Source organism: Nipponia nippon, unplaced genomic scaffold (assembly GCF_047370975.1).
Source record: "Nipponia nippon isolate SJK-2023a ecotype South Korea unplaced genomic scaffold, ASM4737097v1 scaffold_11, whole genome shotgun sequence".
Taxonomy (NCBI): domain Eukaryota; kingdom Metazoa; phylum Chordata; class Aves; order Pelecaniformes; family Threskiornithidae; genus Nipponia; species Nipponia nippon.
Genome location: NW_028262302.1, coordinates 2,952,099 through 2,976,341, shown reverse-complemented (window position 1 = coordinate 2,976,341; position 24,243 = coordinate 2,952,099). Strand labels below are relative to the sequence as shown.

Genomic DNA, 24,243 nt, shown 5'->3' with positions numbered 1-24,243 from the left:
AAAATAGGACATTCAAAACACTCTGCTTACAGGTGACAGCAAAACTGATATGCTTGGAAGTCTGGAGTGAGACTGGCTCTTTTCTGGAAACCTGAACACCCACAGGTTTGTGCAGAAACTAGTAAAATCTATCTGTGCTTGTATCTACTAATTAGACTGCAGTCGTCTTTATAACAGTTTTTATATGAGGAGTTTACCATGCTATACAAATACCAAAGGATGAACCCTCACAACTACCCACGTGCGCGTTTGAAAGTCAAGGTACCAGGCGAGTCACTAGCCAGTGACTGAAGAGCACACTGCAACTCTGCACAGTGGTTCCTATGAGGACCCAGATCCTCCAGCTCTTTTAGTCCATTTCATCCTAGACAAGTCCTTCCTCCTTCAGTACCTTTTATATTGGTTGTTGCACCACTGGAAAAGTCTATATCATGAGCTGAACAGAGCATTCATTTCAGAACTATGGGAAAAGGGGGAAATTAAAACTTTATAAGTTATTTCTGAAGGAAAAGGTGCCTGCTTTTTCAAGAAAGAGAATTCAGTGCATCACAATTGCATACAAACCATCTACTGTCAGAGTTCAGGTTCCCAAATTACTATACATCCAAAGAATATTTGAAATACTGTCTTGAAAATGAGCTTTCCATGAAGTTCCTCTACCTGCAAATTCCCATGCTCTATTTGGCCAGCTCAGATATATTACCACATACACAGGATTTTCCTTCTTGCGTCTGTCTAAAGCACATTTCATATGAGAGATTTGTGGACCATGCTCTGAAGGAAGTCCCACGATTCAATATAAAAATTCTCTCTGTAAAGAGATTCTTTGGCAGACCAGCTGTGCTGTGCTGCTAAATCTGGTTCTTACATCCTTTGAGAGAGAATTAGGCACCCCCAAGCCAGTTCTGAAAGCTCATACTATAGCTTGGGAAGAAATTTCTCAATGTGATGAAAGAGAAGGAATGAAAAAAAATCAAAATGTTTTCTAATTTATTGTATTTTTTAACTGTTGGCATTGCCAAGCTGAAACTTAGAAATTAGATGAGAATTTTGAGAAAACAAGCAACTAGAAGGACATATCAGGAAGGAAAATCTATCTGGTTTATTGATAACCTAGTGTTACTGAGTAAAGCCCAGTTTCATTTTGAGGATCTTCAGTTTGCAGGTACAGGCAGTCCATTAATAAAGTTACTGATTTTGAGAAGAAATGAAAATAAAGAATTAGTCCACCCTAAGATCTGCTTGTGAAGTTATGTTTTGTTACTAGCAACAGACCAGGCATTTAAGCTTAGCATAAACTTCTGAAAAAGTAATGCCATGTGGACCACATCCTGAACTTATTCAGACTGTACTTAAGGTAAATCCCTTACTGAGAATCAGGGTTCAGCTCTGTACTTTTGTACACTGAGAAATCCAGAGAGTTTTGAATTTCTATTTGTATTATACACGGAGTACCCAGTCTGGCAGACAATGCAGTACGGGGGAAGGTGAGACTTGTGACCACGTCAGTGAGATGGCTCGTGTGACTGAAATCACATGGGATTATGCAGGATTGGATTTATCAGTCCATTTGTAAGAAGAGCAGGGGAGGAAACTTCTCTGACAGGCTTAGTTTCTTCTGCTAACCAATGCATAAGTCTCCAAAATGTTAACGGGAGTTACATGTTTAAAAGAAAGAGGGAAAAAAGGCCCTGTTACTAAGCCATATTGTGTAGAAATACAGAGAAATCTTTCTAACACTGGATTTCAGCTTAACAGCCGTCGGGAATGATCTTTACAATGAGTCTAACTGTGAACAGGAGAATGAAACAAATCTTAAGTACTAGGAATAGGATGACAAATATAATTATATATATACACACATATATATATAAACGCTTTAATCAAAGGGAATAACTGAGGGTTAATGTTTTAAAACTGGTGACCTTTACATTAGCTGCACAGATGTATTCCCTAAAATGGTGGATGCTAAACTTGACTAAAATTTGCTGAAATGTTACCTAGTTACTCAATTTGAATTCAGTGGTTAGAATGCAAGAAATGCACAGTATGTCATGCTAAGAACTAAAAAAAAATCTCACTTATTTCTCAAAGTATGAATATATTGCTATGTACACAGTTCCCAACAGAGGGATTTCAGTTTTCCTCGGTAGCTTTGCACACAGCAATATTCTTGTAGCAGTGGAGTGAAGGAGGGGGGAGAAGAAGAAACAGTCAGTGTTCTTTGCAGGAACCTATTTCTGTTAGAAAATCAAAATAAATCAGTACAAGTTTGTCTTCAGAAATATGGTTACAAAAAGAAAAAGAACATAGTTTCTTCCTGTAAGGCTGTTCTGAGAAATCAAAGCCAAAGCTTCTAAATAGTGAGTTGTGTTTTAAAAGAAGGAAGTAGCTTAATTCAGTTTGAAGAGGAGATGAAGAAATTGTGTATCAAAAGCAGTCTTTTAGCAAAGTCTCTTACAAAAGGACATTTTACTCATGTGCATATGCATTTAAAAGCTACACTATATTGCGTATTCAGGTAAGTATTGAGTAAATAGGAAATGATGAGATCATCTTACATATTCACACAGCTTCACAAAGAGGCTCTTTATAATTGGTGAAAATATTGAGGTTACATCTGCTGTGCTATTCACCCTTCTCCTTGAAATACCTTTATCAATGACTGGATGGTATTGATACTGAATTCCCCTTGTGATAAACTTATAAGAATATTTTTAATTTACTGCATGAGGATGAAAATGCCATACTTAATACCACAGTCGGATACTTAGCTGCAGCCACAAGTACTCTTTCTACATTCACAAAATTGGCAGACGAAACATGAAAAGGAATACTGACTCTTTAATCTCCACTTCTCCACCTAAGGCCCAAGGCAAGCTGACAGGGTAACTTCGTTCTGGAAACAGAGGGTTTTTTATTTTTTTAATTCTGGATTACTTTTTCTTCTGCTTTTGAAAACTGTGGGCTATAGGGGAATGAACCTGGCATAGACTTAAAACAAGAACAAGTTTCTTCATCTGAAAAGTTACAGTCCTTGATGCTTACAGGAAGGTCATTTTCAAAACCCACAGGAAAAATAGCATCACAGCCAGAAAGAGTGCATTAAGTGCCTTATTTGCTTGTAACAGAGACAGTTTTTCATTTATAACAGCTCTGAGGATCAAGTGAGCCTTTGATGTTGTAAGGACTTTTCTATAGATTTTGCAATTAGTGAGTTAGATGTTTTAAATAGTAGGTATCCACAAATTGGATTTTAGCAATGAAAAAAAAGTACTGAGCAATATTTAGCAATGTTAAATGATGTTTGTTACTTAAACAGAATTACAAGCTAGATGATAGGAGACTTGTAGACATTTAGTGGGCAAACGCGTGCCATCTGTATAATTCTCCACAAACACTTCGATTTCGGATCTACTACATGAGGTGTGGTGAGGAGGAGCCAGGACAGTGTGCAAATGCATTCTCTACCCACCAGGCCAAAAGTGTGGCCTCCACAGCAGATTGCTTAGGGAAGAATGCCACCTTCCCATCACAAAAGTCCCCATGGGTCACACTGCTCTACCTCCCCTTGCTGCAGGCAGTTACTTACCAGCCCTGTGTGACTTACTGTATCTCAACAGAGTTCTCTTAAGAGAAATAGAAAGATGATAACTGTTTAGAAAAATATTGGTACTGTGAGGCTTTAGAAAGCTGCATTTTACTCACACCATATGACAGGAGAAAGCCCTGAGTGCTGGACAGAGAACATCTTTTTTAGGTTTGGCTAGAATGCAGTGTATTGTGTCAATAACACTGAGACTTGCCTGCTATTGTGATATCAATATTAGACAGTAATAACTGCTGGCTTCTAAACATAAATTCATCTTTTCCAAAGTCAAGCAGGAAGTAGCAGGTCAGATTCCTGAAAGAAAAATGTACCTCACCGGTCCAAGCTCCCACCTAACTTCTTCATTCACCTGGGATAACTCTTTTAAGCATATACAGTCACTCTAAAAATGCAATTGATTCATTGCTTACTTCTGCAATATGGAATACTGTTTAATCTTCCAGTGTAGAGATGTTACATACATAAATACTGGACAAATTAGGCAAAAATAAGTATCAAGAACCTTGCAGGAAAAAAAAAAAAGCCCTAATCAACCATTTAGAAAAATTGGAAAGCTTAAGAATCTTTTAAAACTAAGCATTATACTTCCTGCCTCACTTTGCAGAAAAGCAAATGTTAAAAGTGGTCTGAGTCAAACTGCTAAAAAAATGTGGATTCATATTAGGATCGAAGTTTGTAGCTCAAGGTCATCACTTGCCAAATACAGTGAGAAAAGTATTGCATGCTATATGTCCAGCTAGGGAAGAAAAGTAACTCTAAATAGTGAAAATAGTTTGAAAAAACATTCATGGATTTTGTAACCTACCCTAATCCCAGGACAGTGGTATTCCACGCTCTGAAAATTCCTAGCCTCTGCTAGAGATTCTGCATTCATTTGATTCCAAATTATCTCAGATAACGATCAGGAAAATGTTTTGTTTAAAATCAACCCTGTGTTATCGGTTTACATGATGTCAGTTCACAGCAGCAGTACAAATTTATTAAAACCCAGCAAAATCAGAAAAAAAGTATTTCCCAGCACTAAGTACAAATTGTCATCTACTTGAACAACAGACACACTTTTCTTCCCCTCTCCCTTTCATGGTGGTTATAACATACCATTTGCCTATGGTCCATCATTTAAAACTACAATTTTATAATTATGCTTACCAATAACTATTAACAAGAATGTATAATGCTAGGTAGGATGTCTACTTTAAACATGATGTAGGTATTGATTAAATGGAATGACAGAATTATAATATATAATTCAATGTACCAGTAGATGCACTCTTCCATGGAAGCTTACAGCATGCATGTAAGAAAACTTTTCTGTTGTTTCTGCAGATAAAACTGATGTAAATAAAGTAACTAAATAAGTTTATTTAATGATAAACTGGATTGAAAAAATGAACACTAAATTTGTTTACCTAGGATTCTCTAGGTTTTTTTCTCTCTTTCTTAACTTTTCTTTTCCCTCATGATTTGTCTGTCTCCCCATGACTTTTGAAACTTCAATCCTGCCATAAAGTGATTTCCTTCTGCTAATATTGAAATGGTCATTTAGAAACCCAAGCCCACTTTGAACATCAACTTCAGACAGAACTTCCATTCTCATTAATGAACTCTCTCTGTTCAAACTGGAGGGGAAAATGAAACCCCAGATCCAAACTTTGCCCTCAGCTACTAAAATGCAATATCAGAGCAGAAATTTGGCCCTGCTTTCTCAAGAAACTTAAATCTGTCCTCCATCTCTCCACTAATATTACTGTCCATCATATGACAACCTGTGTAAGATTAATGACTTTAGAACATAACCCTTTCCATGACAAATGTATCAGCAGACCATACACAACTATATCTCCTACAAATAGGAAAAGAAATACAAGTTTCATAGAAGCAGATTGGCAGCAATATTAGTTCTCTTTTTGAATTTCATAGGTTAAACATGGTCTGTTTCAAGCGACAGGATCCCTTTAAACATGCTTTCATTTCTGGGATAAGAGTCCCTGTTTTGGTACTTGGACCGAGTGAAATGAATGGTTTTCTCAGCCTAATCTCTAGAGGAAAGGGATCCACAGCACAGTGTCATGGTGGCATGGCAGAACTGAATGTTCAAACACCCTGCTAACCACCACAAAGATTCATCACCGTCTCACACTTGACAGTAAACTACATCAGACATTTTTAAAGCATATTGTCCCTTTATATAAGATGACTTGTGAAAAGAAAAGGAAACCAAACTTTCCACCTTTTTCCACAAGCCTTAAAAAGGTAGCCTAGCACTAACCAAAAAAAAAAAAAAATCCCTTGTAAAATAAAAATAAAAGAACCTCTGAATAAATAAACATCTTATGATCTCAGAACCAATGCCTAGCTATCTGTGGACATTGGGTACAAAGGCTTCAGATGTTTGGCAGGGCATTCCCAAAAGCCGGCTGAGCCAAAGTCCCGGACACCAGCCCACTTACATTATAAGTTATCAGACATCAAAACCAACATTGATCCACCACTGGTCACAACACTCATGGATGGCAAAGCCACAAGTGATTTATGCAGGTTCTTTCAAATGAGTGCTAATAAGACCTATTGCCACACTGTCACATATCTGATATATGCTACACATTTTACTGATACTATTTTCATATCCTTCTGGCTTTGAAAACTCTCTCCCTCAGAGACACAAGGTCAACTGTCCAGACCTTTGAAAAATAAAAAGAAGAGGAAAAAAACCAGTAGCACTAATGTGTTTCTAAAACTGTGGAAAGATCTGCAACAGTTCCTTCATGTCTTCACATAGTGACATTTTAGGATGGAGTATTTCACAGCCTCATACGCTACAAACAAAATCCTTAATCCGTCCTTGGATTTTCAATGGAGCAACACTGTTTCTGACTTAGATGACAAGGTGATGAACACTTTTAGTCTCAGTAATCTTGGAGTGAACCTCAGCAATGAAGGTAAAAAGATATGTGGCTGAAGTACTTTTCAGCTTCATTTTTAAAATGGCATACATTTACATTGTGTAGCAAAAGTCACCACAGAAATAGTTTGGTGGACAGAGTGAAGGTGAAGCTGCTGGAGGTGCACACTAAAACCTTTTATTCCCATGGCTTTGCAATTTATCATGTGCTTCTGCAATCTATCACAAGAATAATACCAAAGTATAAATTCGTCTCTGGGGTTGGAAATTTTGAGCGCAAAGAGACTTTAAAAAAAACTAAAGAAAATGATTAAGGGAGTAACTGGGAAAGCAGAAGTCAGAGCTCAACCTTCACTCTATAGCCCCTTAATTCAGTAGCTGGACTTATACAGCTGGTACTACATGCATTTTTAATGTAAAAAAAGGAGAAGAGTTTAGGGGTAAATTTCAACTGACTATGAGCTATGGAAGACTTACAATGGAGAGCCTACAAACTGAAATGGGAACGTGCTAATCAGTATTGCATTAGATTTAATTTGAAGATGAAACAGCATCAGGAATTAAGTTAAAGGGTTATTGATGCAAACTATATCTGAGGCATCTTGCAAAATAACTGTATATTGCTAAGTAACAGAAGGCAAAACTCTGCAATTAGGTTCAGCAGCTAATGGTTTAAATAGGTTAAAAGTTTAGCTCTGTAGAGTTTTCTGGTTTGTTTACTCTCCAAAAGATCTGATGCTTCTGGTAAATGCTCTTATATACTTTACATACAGAAAACATTTGTCCAATAGCACACAATTTGCATGTGAAAAACTTATCCACAAAATATCATGAAGATTAGAAATTTATCAGGATTTAAAATGATATCTGAATATTTATATCAATAATTAGAATACCAAATATTACAATAGTAATAACTGCCCTCCACAAACAGAAATGTAAGCAGTGGTATAAATTCTCGTCTTTCAAGGAATGAACCAACCATGAGTTAATAGTGCATTATGGAGAAAACAAGGGTGCAAGGCGTACATAATTGCATATTGCTGAGTGTTTTCCACCTTCTTCTAAAGTAACTGGCCTTGGTCAGAGAGAAAACAAAGAAATTAAGTTAGACAGACCAGCATCTCTCACAACCCAAAGAAGCATTTACAGGAGCAAACACATTATCTGCAGGATTTCACAGCACGGCTAAAAGATACAAAACATACACACTCTTGGTTAGGTGCACACCTCTTAAGATTCATTAGGACTGAAAAACAAACACTAGGCATGGGCTAAACCCAAAGGCCATGCTCCTTTTTTTTCCTCATATGAATCAAAACAATGTTTTCTTTATATGCTTCCATTTCTTTTAGTTTCTTATCTCCTGTTCCCTCATCTTGCTCTATCACCACTACCTCCAGTCAAAAGGACATAAGGATGGCAGTGTCCAACACAGTAATCTTTGCTGGCCCGTAGTATGGACAGAGAGGGAGATCGTGCAGGTGGTCAGACCAACACTTCTGCAATACTTTGAAAACAAGATACACTAGACTGTCATCAGGATGCCAGGCGGGCTTGGTTTAAGAATTAGCTAAACACCAGACATTCTATCAGCCTAATTTAGAATCAATCTTGCTTTTTAGTGATGATAATAAACTTGTACAAACATGAGATTCATTTGTATATTTTAGCATTTTATTTCAGTCCCAGAATGCAAAAACTGACATTGGAATCAGTTTGATTTTTTTGGTGATTGAAGATATTAAGCACTACAAGAGCATTGAAATTTCGATCTGATTAGGATAAAAATTCCTCAGGATCAAAACACTTCTTTTTTTCCCCCTACAGTTTTACTAATTGTGTGCTACTTGACATTGCAGAGTTATTCCACAGCATGGTAGCAAAATATGTGAAGTGTATTTTACTGTTAGAAATTATCAACTCATTCTATTTGTTTTTCATGTGTTTGAGGTTATTAAGAGAATAAAAAATTATAACTGATGTGCATAAGTTAAAAGGGTTAGTTCAACTACAGCTGGTAGGCTAAACCACTAAGCAATATTTTGTACAGCAATAGAATTTTTCTACTGAACATACATAAAAGAAATTGCGAATACATAACTGATTTAAAAGCAGACTGAGGGGGTAATATCCCTTGAAAAATAGGGGAGCCATGAAAAAGGTGAATGTGGAATAGTTTATTTTCAGAAAGACTGGATTATTCTAACCACTGGAAACCAGATAAAGTAGATCAGAGGGAGTGCTACCAGACATACTCATCAGAGACCTTTGCTTTATGGGAAATGAACTGCCCTGGCTCACTGTTCCTGAGGAACTGTATTTCTTTTAGTTGTAAATCAAATCCTGAAGAAACAGGATGATATTTTCTAAGCAGTAGCTGAGGACAACAAGTATCTTTTTTGTCACTGTCAGGTTTCTGAATTTAGACCTCAATTAGGATTCCAAATTGAAAAAGCACGTATTATATACCAATATATACTTGTGACAGTGTTCTTACAAGTGAGATACTAATTTTCAAATGGTGGCACGTTGTCCTATATTTGTCCAAAAGTATATTCATGGTTGCCTTCAGAGGTCTTGACTTTATCCTTCCTTGCTGTTTTCTTAATGATCTTCATTGAACAGTGACATCAAGTACTTGATGTTCAATGAAGATCATGATTTTTTTTTCAATTAAATGGAAGATGTATACTCTATAGCATATGACATCCATTCATTCTTAGCAATAAATTTACTTCTTAAATCAAAAAGGGATGTTATAGACCTCTGTATGATAACAGTGTCAACCAAAGGGAAGTACATATGCACAGCATCGTACTCCAGAGAGCAGCAAGTGTCAATTGCCCTTGCTGAGCTCTACAGAGAGTGATAAGACCTGATACAACAGTAATTTTATTAATCTGCTTGATTTCTGATATGATTTGACATAAAATGTATCCTGCTAGCTTTAAAATCAGGGATATTTTCTTGTCATTAGAACAAGGGCAGTTCTACCCATGCAGGGACTCATGGCTTGGTGAAACTGTATGAACTTCCCTATGCTTGATGTGCAGTTCAGCCCTGCAATGTTTCTATGCAGAGGTAAGTAAAAGGTGAGGATCCGATCACCTTCCCCATTCTTACAAGTGGTAAAGTAGAACTAGGGGCATGAGGGGTCTTTCTAGGGTGTTATTTCTAGGTGCATAGCTATGAAATGTAAAACATTCAATTTCAACTCTTTCATGCCACATATCCTAATGAAGAGCTCTGTTACACAGAGCTAGGATTAGGGACTGTATCTGAGCCAGGGTACAGCTAGACCTGCAATTTTTGAGGGCTCGGATTCAAACACAAGTTGTTGCAGATCAGCCAGTTGCTGTGTGTCAGCTGAGCCAACAGCTGAGCCATGATGCTGGATGGCGTACAGGCTGTTAGACTAGAGAACATTTTAACTATAATCTCTCTGAGAGAGACTTGATTTATGATAAGTGATATCTGTCAGGATTCTAGGAGCAATTTGTTCAACAAACACAGCAAATATGAACAAATGAGAAGTTTCCCAAACTTCTGAAACTATGAAGCATTACAAAATGGGAAACAGATTAATAAGGTACAATTGCAACACCAAACAATTGGTTGGGAGATCTGTGAAAAGGCAAGATCATTGAAAGCTTGAATGAAACAATATAGAAACAATATCCCTAAAACTTTTATTTCTGTTTGAAAAAAATTGATGCTTCAATAACTTGTGGGATCACCACCATGTATTATTGTGTTGGAATAAATGCAATTATCTTTTGTTAATCCACAAGGGCATAAAGCTATAACTAATATAAATCTCTAAGTAGAAATCTTGACCTCACTGAACCGAATGGAATTTTTGCTATTTACTTCACTGGGGTCAGAATTTTAGTCCATATAAATTTGCTTTTCTAGGGCATAATCCCCATGTCCATTGAAGCCAATGAAAGCTTTTCCATTGACTGTAACTGACCTTTCATTAGGGCAGCAGTTCCGTTACAAAAGACTGTTGTCACTGCTATAGTCCTGCAGACCTTCTTCACCATTATACTTGTTTTGGTCACATTCCTCAAACTGCTTTTGTCTTCTTTTATCTGAGACAGCGTTAACAAGGCCTGTTTTCCAAAGTTTCTAATGGGCTGCTATAATCTGAAGCCATCAACAGCCCTCTTGATTTTTTCTGTGTGATTTTGTGCAACATTTTCTTCTTTGCTTGTTTTCCTCTTTGATGTCTTTGAATAACCTGGATGAGAAGGCAGGATGTACTGGTCTTACTTTTTCCATTTTTTTCTGATATGTTGTCAGTGAATAGGCAGAGTAGCGGTTTTATTTGTGTTTCTTTTTACCCTTAGATCTACCATTGCAATTTGGGATTCTTCTTGTTTTAATCTTTAAAAATTATGTTCTCTCCTGTAAAAATCAATCAAGATTTTTAGCTGCATTCTGCAGTCCTCCATCAAACACAACCTTTTCAGTTTGCTACTTTCTCAAGTCTTGTTTCTACTTTTCAACAGGGCTTTCTAACCGTTACTTTAGCTTCCAGCTCCTCTTCAAAATATTGCATAATATTGTTTTTGGTTTTTTTTTTTTCACTGCAATCTCAAGCAGTTATTTCCTATGTTGTACTGGAAAATCTCCTGCATTGTCTATTTTGGGGAACTGCAGTTCTGCTGGGTTTTACCTTCTACAGCCAGTGTCTGCAAGTTCCTGAATTTTAGCTCTAATTTTAATTAAACCAGGAGGATTTTCTCTTTCTAGTTTGGTTTGAACTTGACTCTCTAGGATAGACAAATTGCTATGAAGTATTTTGGGGTTTTGCTATTTCTTTCTCTTGGTTTTTCTACAAAGTTTTTTTCCAAATGCTAGAAAAGTTGACCATCTCTCTGGGCAAAGATATGAACCACTTCAGCTTCTGCAGGGCTTATAGTGGGCAAGTATACTTTCAGAGCTATTTCCAAGTCTAATTTAAACTTGAAGATCTTTCATCCATAGCATGAGTTTGAACAACATGAAAAGACAAATGCAAAGTCCTGTACCTGGGATGGACTGATTCCCTGCAATGGTATGGGCTGGTGACTGACTGGCTGGCTTGTTGCTTTGTGGAAAAGGACGTGCGGGTCCTGGTGGATGGTATGCTAAGCATGAATCAGCAGTGTGCTCTATGGGCTGTACTAAAAAGTGTATAGCCAGTAGATCACAGAAAGTCATTATTTCCCTTCACTCATCACGCTTTAGATTGCATCTGGAACCTAATTTTAGGCTCCCAGCACAGGAAATATATTGATAAACTTCAGTGAGCTTAGCAGAGGTCTGCCAAGACAGTCAGGGGCTGGAGTACTTGCCCTGTCAGGAAACGCTGCGGGACCAGGCTTGTTCAGCCTGAAGAAGAGGTGACTTCAGGGGGACCTAACAGCATACCTGCGAGGATGTCACTGCAAAGGTGGAGCCATGAACTGCACAATCAAAACAGGGAAATTCCAACTTGATAGAAGGAAAAAAAAGTCACTGTGAGGATAATTAAGGCCTTATTAAGGATAACTGGAACAGGGCACTCAGAGAAGTTGTGGAACGTCTGACCTTGAAGGTTTTCAAGATCAACTAGACAAAGCGCTAAACAATTAGCTTTGATTCAGTGTTGATCCTGTTTCGAGCATGAGGTGGGACTAGATAATGTCCCAGAGTCCTTTCCAACCTGAATGATTCTATGAACATCTTGTTCCTATAAGCCAAGAGAACAACTATACATAAAAGATGTAACCAGCCTCATCTACTGAAAAAAAATTAGCCTAGCAAGAATAATTATGCTATAGCCACACAGCCAAGTTTGGAACCCCACTGTGCTGGATGCTGATAATGGGAGAAAGTCCCTGTGTTTATAAAGCTTGCAATCCAATCAGCTAAACTGGACATACAGTGAGAGCAGGAACACAGCAAGGTGAAGTGATTTTCTAGAAGTCATTCCTGTCTCCAGGGTCTCCTGAGTCCTAGTCCAGTGCTTATACACTGGACCACACTGCACTCACACTGTCTGCATAGGTCTCTTAAGTTTTCTGAAGATGAATGTTTCATAAAGCATATTCTATTTCAGAGAGAAGTGGTCATTCAGAAGATTAAGGTCTTTTTCAAATGGGATGTTCATCTCTGCCAGGTGGTATGTTAAGTCTGAGTCATAAATATCTTTTATTTCCTCGGTCAGATAGTGCAGTGGAAGTGCAACTTGTCATTTTTGACTTCCAGATTCAAGAGCACCAAGTAAGTTTCTGAATTTGTTCCTTCATTTCTGAGCAACTGACATATTCTCCTGGATATTAAACGCTCAAAATGTAAATGATGGAAAATTACTTTGTTTATCATTTTGGATAGTTGATTTTATTTTTTTTCCACTGAAACGTATCGAAACTGACCTTCTTTTGCCAAATGCACTTTACCTTCTAGAAACTTCAGGGACTATTTGAAAGCTTTACAGAGCTTGATATTTTTGTTGGCTGCCATATATTATCATAGAAGCTGTCCCTGTTCTCCTGCTTTCCAGTTGCAGTTATCCTCCTATCTTCCCTTGCAGATCAGGCAAGGTACTTTCAGACTGAAGATTTATACTGCCTTCTATTGTAGTCATATGGTTTTGTAAAAGCTAATTAAATGTGGCTGTATTTGGGTTGCTACCCTTTTCTTAAGAAATGCTGGCAGGACATGGTGCAGGGGGAGCAGAGTTATTCAAATCTGGGACTCTGAATTTAAAAGGCAGTTTGCAGATATTCTTTTACATTAAGAAAAACACACAAGTTAATCATAAACACAGCCAGTCACTGAAACTTCCAAAGAATTATCTGGCTTCACTGCAGGCACAGATAAATTAGAGATTAGGGGCCTAAGTCTCTTTTCGCACCAGGGTAAATCAGGAGCACCATCACTGAAGTCAACAGATCTCAACAAGAAAAGAATTAGGCCCTATGGCTTTTAATAAGAGGAATACAAAGAGTTTAATTACAAGGAATCAAGCTGAATCTCCCTTCCCCCATACACAGACATACACACATGCTCTCTGGTAAGGTTTGTCTCTTGTAAAATTTTTGTACTTCTGTTATCCTTATCCTCATCAGATACTACCTGTGTGCAAATAACAGGGACTTAGATGCTATAGAGATGGGGGCCATTTAGGTGTTAATACATGGGGTGGTTGAAACACTTGTAGAGCTGTAGCTCAGTTCTGTATTGAAAAACCTGGTGAAATCCCAAATTTGCTGCAGTTTTTGACCTCCACATTATGACTCAGAAATAAAAAATGAAGAGAGGAGTTAATTTTCTGTGCTAGGGAGTTTCTCACCTAAGCAATACCTCTTTGAAAGAGTAAAATAATGCACAGCATGTGTAAATGAACAGCTGCTGGAAACTCTGGTAATATAAATATAATTTTTTATTTCCACGTATGTGAACAATCTTATATGTCTATAAAAATACTTGAAAATAAATCATACAAAAAGTTATATTTGAGCCACCCTCTATGACAAAAAAAGCAGGTACAAGATGAAGACCCCAGTCATGGAATATAAATAATAGTTCAGGAACAATCGAATGTCATACCAGATTATTTTGACTAAAATGGAAGTACTTACAGTCTAAGTGACTATGTCTGATGCCTTCCACGTCTTCAGCATGAATGAAGTGGTAACATCTCTTTCCTACGATATCTACAGGGGTCAGATCCATGTAATCACTAATCCTAAAAAGGAAAAAAAAATACAGCCTATAATTCAAGAAGGAAAAAAAATACAAGAACTGTCAAATGAAAAACTTTCAGAAAGTGAAATCTGCTAAAAAGTTTTTTCACCACTGTAGTAATTTGCGTGGAATATCTGTACAAACAAGACACAGCCTTAAAGAAAAAAAAAAGAAAGAAAATGTTTTTTAAAGAAACCTTGAAATCATTTTATCCATTTAAATAAGTGGAAAGCTAAATTCTAGTGTGTATTCTCCCTGTAGCATAACACCAAGACAATATAATTCCATGAAATTGTAAAGCATTAGCAACAATCCAAAATCCTCATTAAAAGACCAAGATGATTCAAGGTTACATAATAAAGTAAAAACATGTTATGTTTATACCAAATGATTAGAGACACATTTCATTTCAACAGATTGGTCTTCTATTGGGTATATTCATGACAAAGCTCTTCAACCATTTCTTGGCACCAAGTCCAAACTTATATTTCAAGGGATATAATTTAAATGCTGAGACATACAGATGCCTGAGGGTGTTATCTTTTTTAGTCTAATTCATTTGGGAGCTCAGCTTTCACTCTGGGCCCTTTCAACTGGGACTTTGTTGTTTATTGCACATAGAAACTTTAAAATCTATTCTGCAGACCTTCATGTACGTGCGTCTGTGTGTGTGTGTCTGCGTGCTTGTGCCTGTGTGCATGTGTAAACTTCTGTCATGGAGTGTCAAGATGTCAATGTCCTTAAATGCAGTGCAGAAAATAAAAAAAAAACAATGGGAAAATGTCTTGCTCACACAAGCATTTAAAAGTATGTCTGTTTTCTAGAAATAGAATAATTTTCTAGGGTTTGAAATTCACTGCAATGACTGGGGCTATGCCCACTTTGCAATTATAATTGCCATCCATTTAAGGGTGTTGTAAGAAACACCAAACATCTTGATATAACCAGAGAGCTGAAACAACTGGAGTGTGATCCTGAGGGAGGCCAGTGGGAAGGCTAAACCAGAAACCGAACTGCATAGGTCTGAGGGGTTCCCAGCAGGCAGAGGGGGCGAACACTGCCACTGAGGCTCTGACTAGCAGAGCTGTGCTTGCCTGGGTGTCTGGGGCAGGGAGAACACATAGACCAGAAAGACTGAAGGAGAACGGAAGCATTAGAGAGCACTACAACAGCACTGGTGGTTTGTCCCAATTAAAAAAAAATCCAAACATGAAAAACATCACAGGTAAAACAGGTGGACTCAAATTTGCTAGCAAAAATTGTCAAATCAAGTTTAGCACAAAACACAACAGCCTCCCGCTTTCATGACAGAGCATGTTGAAGGATGTGAACTTTCAAACAACTGCCTAGTAGTTACAGCACTTAACCAAATGTGGGATACCCGTCTGGAGATACCTGCCTAATGTTTATCACAAACGACAGTTGAAAAGCACCTCTCCTACCTTCTCAGAGAGGACACAATTCACCAGGATAAAGACAGTCTGGAACAGTGGCAGTGGGACTCCCTCTCCCTCCTGCTGAGTTCCTCCACTTTGGCTGCACAGTGAATTATGGGCTGGGAAACAAAGGACCTGGGATCTCTGCCCAGTCATAAGAAACCTCACCAGAACAAAGGGAGTCTGAGATTTAAAGGTTCCTGTCCCCTGGACTGTATATTATCTTTTAACACTAAACTAAGTGTATAAACAGTCCATGGAGCAGGAACCAGAACTCAAGTCTCTCCCCCTCCCATGTCTACACTCTCCGCACTGGCACACTTTGCTGAATCTTCTCTGGCCCAAGAACTGTGTGTTTTCTCTTAGGAGGTGACTCTGCTTCAAGATCAGGGAGAAGAAAACCACCCTGCCCAGCCTTGTAGAAATGGGCAATCTCCAGGCAGGCCACTGCCCTGTGAGGTACCCAGGCTGCGAGTTACTACAGTTCACTCAGCCGTATTTTGTTTCTCTGCAGCAGCATGTTTGTGTAAAGTCTTCACAGATAAAAAGGAACACAGCAAGGCAACTGTGGAAGCAGATTCACAATCACTTAAGTGTAAGGATAATACTAAGAAAAAGCTGTTTCAAACAGACATATGAAGGACACAGGATTTTTTTTGATGAAAAAATTGGAAGAAGAAACAGAAAGAATATCCAGATGTAAGTGATGATCACTGGCAAGCAATGACACCAAAACCAGAAGCAAAAGAAATTACATCAAATAGGACACTCATGCTTATATCAAAGGTACCAAAGATGGAAAAAAAATAATTCTCACAGAGAAAAGAAAGAAATATTATAGCATATCTTAGAGCACTACTTAGGACACAGATCTCGTGGCTCCCAAGCCCTTTGACAAAATAAAGCAACAGATTGATGGGTAGGAACTCAGTTCTGCTGAATACATGGACCTGATCCTGTAAAACATAAGCACAGGCTTATGTTTGAGCACATCAGTCGTTCCACTGACTTACAGGACTGTTAACATGATTGAAGTGTAAAGGTAGGTATATGGTACAGTGCTTTGCTGAATTAGGACCAAATTGTGCACACATTTGTAGGCTTGAAGCTCTCTACACAAGACTATTTCTGCATATCTAAAGGAACTATTGGCAACCACTGTCATGGCCAACAGGCCAAACCTCTTGCATTTGGAAAACACCATGTTCACTGGGTTATTTCCTTTTGGGCATATATTAGCAGATATGGCTATAGCAGTCCACGTTAAACTGGGCTATAGGCTCTCTCCAGATGTCTCCGATCACTAACAGTTGACACTGAAAATACACAGACTGATGCTGTACTCTAGCAGCAGTCTCTTTATTTTGCTTTTAGTTATTTACCACCATCTAAGATGATTTGTCCTCTGCAGGTGCTTTTCTCACTTCACTAACTCATAAAGAAATTCTAGACTATTTTAGACTAGATGGTGAAGTTTAGATGACATGAATCCCACATTTGAAAAACAGACATGGATTAACATACTACATTTTAGGCAACAAAATTTTACATCCCCATTTAACACTCTCAGCAAAACATTAATTGTTAGAAATAGCCAGTGCACCAGCTAACAGATCTGGTCTCAAAGGGAAGCTAACTGTTGACTGTAGTTTGTGCACTGAGTCCAGGATTCTGATGCAGATCTCTCCATTCAGAGGAAAGTAACAAGATGCACCCAAAGACTTGAGTAATGTCACTCCTGCTCCCTGCTGTTGTAAGCAGGCAACCACTTGGAAAACTAGGAGTACTATTGATCTCACCCCTGCTGATGCAATGGTCCACTGTGAGCATTCATTTCAGTTAAGTAGCACAGCTTCTGCGCCATACTCCCCGTGGCTGCCAGTAACTCCCCATTGCTCCATAAATAGTGCTTACAGCTTCCCCAGCATGGATCCATTTTTCTCTGTTTTCATCAATGTCGTGTTTGCTTTACTGGGGCACCACAAAGAATTTCCCAGTTGCCTGCAAGTGCCAGGAGTCAAGCCCAAATACTCAGGATGGGATACTTATCTCCTTCTCTATAGTCCCAGAAGAGAGATCCCAACTTCCCCAACTTGGAGAACAGTCTTGGCAAAGGCCCAGATAATTCATCTGACAGCTTCAATCAGCTGTTCAGTTAGTTCCTTCCCTTCTTCTGTCCTTTCCATTCCTCCAGCTTTTTTGTACCTGCTATGAAATCCAAGTCCTGTCAATCTTACTCCATTTTCCATCAGTGGAAATCCTGCAGCCTCAGTGAGCTAACAATCACCTCCCAGCCCCAGCAGAAATGTTTCTACTATTTGAAATTCCTCTTATAAGCTATTTTTAACACTGACACAGGGGCTTAAAATGGAACTACTGCAACGTAAGTTCAAGTACCATCATATGCATTCTACCCTAGCATATGAGATAAAAACCATCACAAACAAGGAAAAGTAGCTTTATAATGTAGCCTTTACCTTGACGAATGAAAAAAATTAGTAAGCTCAACACTCTCTTGCATGTCAGCTGCTTTACCATAGTTCACCACGTGTTATCAGCTCTTTCTATGCGATTACGAATCAGCACTCCACGTCTGATGCATTTTACGTTTTTCAGTGATGCCTTTCTCAGGCAAAGTTTTATTGCTACATGAACGTAAAGGGAAGGTTTGAGAAAAATGTTTAATTAAAAAAAAATGTACACAATTTAGGGCTCATAAAAATGCCAAACTGATGGCAGAGAAAGTATAAATCTTTCTAACATGGCCCACAAATTGATATCATACTTGACCTGATGGAATAGTTCATTTTTCACATCCATTTGATTCCTGGCTTTTTTATGGAAGTTGCCAACAAAGGTAACGGTAAATGCAGGTGATTTTGTTAAAAGGAAATCTGTTCATTAGGAACTGGACAGATACCAGCAACTCATTTCACAGAGGCCATTGAAGAGCTCTGCAGTGGTAGCAGCTTTCCATTACTACCTAGGTAGGTCACAGTCAAATAGAAGACTAAGGCAAAAGGTTTCTTCTAGATCCTACTGCTGATCCCCAGAGCTCTTTCACCAGCTGCCAGGCTATACAGAATCTAGATGCTCATTGGGTAAAGTCACAGGCAAGAGCTCAGCCCAAACTTTGATACTGTTACCAGATTTCTCTGTGACATTGTGCAAGCCACTTTCTACAGAGCAGTTTTTCCAAGCTTAAAAAATGAGAACAATATATTCTCTTTTAGATAATGCTTTGGCAGTTTAGATGAAGTGTTCTCTCTAATAGCCAAGTAATATTATTATTAATATTATTGTGGCAGTTCAGCAACATGACAGCAACGATAACCTCATAACTGAAATCCAAGATTATTTTAAATCGTTTAAGGCCCTGATTCAACAAAGCATTTGAGTTTATCCTTTTTTATAAAAGTTTATATTGATGTGCTATCCTGATCATAGGTATTCCATTATGACTGAGCAATTATCATTGTTCATGTCAGAGAGCTTCCACTCTTAACTTATAATATGCCACGGCTGCTGTCACATGAAAAGCTTGCGTTAGTAATCTTGTTGGTTCCATTTTTTGATGATAGGTGCCCTTGACAAAATTTCTTTTGGCTGCATTACCTTCTTTCTTCCTTTCCAACCTTTCCCCCATACCTCAGACTTCCATTAATGGACCCAAACTTCTTTATTATTTATATCTTCCTTCTCAGATAGCTTCACTCTGCTCTAAATACTGGTTCCCTAGATTTTACTTTTGTTTTTCAGGGCCCTGAGGGCACCAATAAGCCTTAATTGTCTTGACCAGCCCCCCTGGGGCCTTCCCCCACCCTGCCCCAGCAATGCCTCAGCAGGGCCAGTCTCCAGCTCCCCACAGCCCTGCCCTGCCTGGCCACAGGCCCTGCTGAGCCGGGCCCAGACCACATCCAGGCCTGGCCTCGGCCAGTCCCCAGGGAGCTGCCCAAACCCTGAAGCTGGCGCTGCCCTGGTGCCCCCTGGCTGCCCTGCTCCTGGCTGGGGTGGTGGGACGGGCACTGGCTGCCAGGCCTTGCCCTGACAGACCCCCATGGGGAGCCCCTGATACTACCGGCGCCCAGCCCCCAGGATGTAGACAGATGAATTTAAATCCTATCTTCTACCTTCCTAGATCACTTGTCGCTATCACATAGAACATAGCCCCCCCTCAACCAACTCCGCATCACCTGTTCCCATTTCACTGCTGTCTTCCAAGTATGCCCTTAACCAATTTTATTCTACAGTTTTCCCACCTCTTACTGCAACAGATCCCACCTCTCTAGCCTACTATCTAGGCCATCTGTGCTTCTGTTCCATTAAACACTAAGCACGATGTGCTGTAATCTGCAAATTAGTTCAAAAATGGAAAACTTTAAAACTTCAGTCAGAAAGACTTGTGGAGGGGAGGACGGGGGAGCATAAGGACAGCCATACAGGTCAGACCAACGTCTATTTAGTCCCAAATCTTGCCTCTGAGAGGGACGGTGAGACATTGCAAAAAGCAGGGGAAGCTTATAGGAATCTTTCCTGGTCTATCCTCCCCTATTCTAGCAAGACATCCTGCAAATTATAGTTTTTAATTTACCTTTATCCTCTAAGAATGTAATGAAAATGAAGGTGATGATGACGAGAGTGAATTCAATGCTCTCATACAATACCAGGATGACATTGCAGGAGTCACAAATTTCAAAACTTTTTGCCAAGCCCATGGAGCAAAGAATACACACAGCTAAAACAAAGAAAAAAGGAGCTAAAAGCTGTACCTATTTTCACAGTAAATGATATTGAGGTCCATATTCACACGAGTGACAAACATGTGGCAGTCAATCCTGACTTCATTAATTGTAGGAGGTGGCAAAGCATGAGCAACGACAACAAGTCCCATGATTTGGCTTGGTACTGTCCGTCCGTGGGACAGTGACACTCTCAGACGTAACCGGCCTGTTATATGAATCACCTGGAAAATAAAAACAATAAAAGAAACCCCAGTGAATTCTGGATGCAACTGTGACATCAGTTTCTTTTAAAGGATAGCATTACTATTCCCTACAGACCACTTACACAGCCAAAAATTGTACTAAGTAACTGCCAGTATTAGTGTTAAGCTTATTAATATTGGCTGTCAACATGTCCTATATGTCCTCATGGCAAAAAAGAAGACAAGAACATAACAGGCAAATGCTTCACATTCATCAAATAAAAACCTCAGAACTCCTGTGGTATTGATTTTTGTTGTGGTGGTTGTTACAGAAAGAAAGAAGAACAAAAAAACAAACTAGAAATTCAACAAAAGAAAAGAAAGAGGGGGGTAAAACTGAAATAAAGAAGGTAGAAATTAATAAAATATTAATGTTATAACATTTGGAGATTGAATATGAGACAAAAAGATCATCAGTTTTGAAATTTTTCCAGAATGGGTTTAATTGAATTGCTAGTCACCTACACCATGGAGACACTGCTCACAGCCTTGAATTACTTCTTTGTGGTTGGCAATTTGAGAAGCAACAGCCTAGAAGCAATCAATGAGCTCAGCTGCAGGATGGTCTTCTTGCTTCCACAGCAAGCTTTTTAAGAGCTGGTAGACACGTAATGCCTTTGCCTAGTACGCTATGCATGTATGGAGAGCTCTGGGGGCAAATGGTTTCTTTCCCTATTCACAAGATAATGCCAGAAGAAGCCTGGAAGATCCAATTGCACCCCTGGAGAGTGAAATTCTAAGAATGCTGCCTGAAATGGAATAAGTTGAAACTCTGGGAAAAGAATAATCCACCACTTCCAATTTCAATCCTTCAGGAGTTCTGTGGATAAATAAAGGGGTTGTTTTTTTCAATAAAAGAATATAAATACCGCACCAATGCCAGATATCAAACTGAAAATGGAAACTGCAGTTGCTATACTCATGGCTAAGAAAGCCATAAAAACTGGTAGTTGCAGGCTCTCCCAGATTTTCACCCTCAGATTGTATTACAACATCAACATGAGGAGAAGGCTTCCAGGAGATGGGGATGCCTTTCACCGTGATCCCAGACTCACTACCCAGAGGTCAACAGAGATGCTGGTTGGTACCAAGTGCACTGGAGGAGGAGACAGAGATGGGATGTAGTTATAAGTCCACTGATACTCATCTCACAAAGACAGCAGCCAAACTCTTTGCTTCTGATCGGAGATTGATTGTTAATAGAAAGTGAGAGAGAAGAAAATCTTTCATTAATAAGACTGCAAACCACAAAGCACATCCAAATTCAAATCTAATTCATGCCAGCAGATCTGTGATCCAAGCCTTGAAGTTTGTTTCTTTTTTTTCAACGTAATCATTAAAATATCTTCTTTCTCCACTATTTTACATTTCGACTCCAGCCAGTGTGGTGAATCTAAATGAGGAAAGTGATTAGCTGCTGTGTTTGTCCATTTCAGTTGCAGGTTTCTGACCACCCCCATTTGAAGTAATTATTGCCTAAACTCACACTTAATGCACCTTCCAAGGGCAAACTATTCTATGAATATTCGAAAAAGTTCCTAAAGGCAAGGATGCAAAAACACCATTTCAAACACACTTAATTTTTTTTTCTCAAGACCTCATTAACTAATGAAGAAATAGCTAAAAGAAATAGGATTAACTTCACAGGAGGGGCAGTAACAGTATATTTTGCTCCTTCTAGCTAGGCTTGCATATACATCTGCTTTTTATCATTATCTGTCTCTTTTTATCATGCAGTTTCAGCTTACTGCAAAAACTCAAATCTGTAAATGCTTGGAAAAATGCTGATGGATAACTAGTAATAATGTGAAAAATAATCTTATACTGAACGTGCTATGCAAAAGTATTGTTGTTCTGTTGTTTTTTCATGAGAGTCCTTATGCTAATATATTTGAAGTTGGCACTATCACTTGAGGGAATTTTTAAGATACATCATACTTAAAATCCATTTATCTCTTCCTTGTATTTTTTGAAACCTCCATGTCATTTGCAGCTAAATATCAACATGATTTGTTTTTGAACAACTTTCTATTCAGTCAGTCACTTTTTTCTGATTTCTCATCTGAAATACACCTCAGATGTAGTATTACCCCAAGAGACAGTTCCAAACCTGCTAGACCCACCATATATTACCATTGTTGAATTTCAAGGGAGTTTGCTTCCAGATTCAAATTATTTAGCTTGTTTCTAGCTCTGTCATGGATCAAAACACGTTCTAAATCCCCATGTGAATTCAAATTTTAGGGTTCAGCACTCAGTTGCATTCTGATTCTGTACACTGGGAAAGGTACAGCAAACTGCCCATCAGTTCCAGTGCCTGTGTGGCTCTAAAGAAACTGTATTTCCATGCCTGAAATCCCTTTCTATGACAACGTTAGTCAAACACACCAAGTGGGAAATCTAATTGGTAGCAAAAAACAATTCTAGCTGTCACGACCTTGTCTACATTTTGAGTATTGCCACTTTTAACACTGGTTCATTTGAACTGGGATTAGGGGTGATAGGAATTATAGGGTCAATTATCTCCGGTAGCTAAAATTAATCTCTTTATAATTCAATCCCACAGCACTAGTCTATCATATCCTAAAGCAGTATTATGACTTTAATGAAGCTAAATTGCAAGAATAAACTGTTTTATGAAGGACAATACTTGGATCCAGATGTAAATATTTAACAAAAATTTGCTAGGAATATTCTGAAAATCAAAAGTAAATGCAGCTCTTCCGTGCAGTTTTCTTTATAAATGCTTTCTTCTGAAAAGTATGCAACAGTTCAAATCCATTGCTAAGCCATAATTGTCTTCTTTCTAATAATGCTATATGAATAGACCAGCACATTTAGATGTCACGGCAAGAGAAGACAGTGATACTTTGTTCTGTCCATTATAAAAAAGTGGGTGAATGCTATAATCCTGATCACAGGGTTGATCAGAAACTTTGTATGTCAAGAGCTGTACAGATTTCCCCTGCATTTCTCCATCTACCTCCTAAATGAAATTAGGGAGCTGGACTGCATTAACAGTTCAGAGACTTTTTTGCTTACGAACTGTTTATTGGCAGGTGTTGTAACTTGCATGATGATTTCATCCTATAGAAGCAGAGGGAAATCTTACGGTCAAAATAAACCTTGTGACCTGATCTAGACCAGGATTCAACATAGGTCATTCTGACCTGTATTATTGCTTGTAGTGTAATCTAGTTATATAACAGTTATACTTGGATAGACAGGTGGGTGAACCAAAAAGCGTTCTGTAACAATAAAACTTTTAACACTGCGAAATGAAAATAACAGCTATGCTGCTGCAAAGATGTCATGCTGAAGCAAAACAAATACTATAAAAATCTTCTGTACTGTTTAATTGCTTTGTTAAAAAATTCGAAATCAACTTTGCCTAACACTCCAATATTGGAAAAAAAAATCATTATTTGGCTTTTATTTTTAGCTGATTAGAAAAGGGATTTGCAAAATATTGTAAGTACATGTAAACACAGTTTATGAGTGTGGGAGTGTTAACAGGCCACATTGCTTGGACAAATATATATTTCTCTTCCCTGCCATATGCTCTCTTTAGTCATCTGTTAGCGATAAG

General features: G+C 38.4%; 1 protein-coding gene across 5 annotated transcripts in view; it reads right to left on the bottom strand.

Moving 5' to 3' along the window:
- The window catches only part of NPAS3 (neuronal PAS domain protein 3), a 626,508-nt gene that overhangs the window by 12,377 nt on the left and 589,888 nt on the right, over nt 1–24,243 (bottom strand). For all 5 annotated transcript variants that reach the window (XM_087747153.1, XM_087747150.1, XM_087747154.1 and 2 more), the window contains 2 exons: nt 20,440–20,633; nt 14,129–14,235 (listed from right to left, as the gene is read on the bottom strand). In XM_087747153.1, the coding sequence (XP_087603279.1) occupies nt 14,129–14,235; nt 20,440–20,633 (301 nt within the window). The remainder of the gene's footprint in view (nt 1–14,128; nt 14,236–20,439; nt 20,634–24,243) is intronic.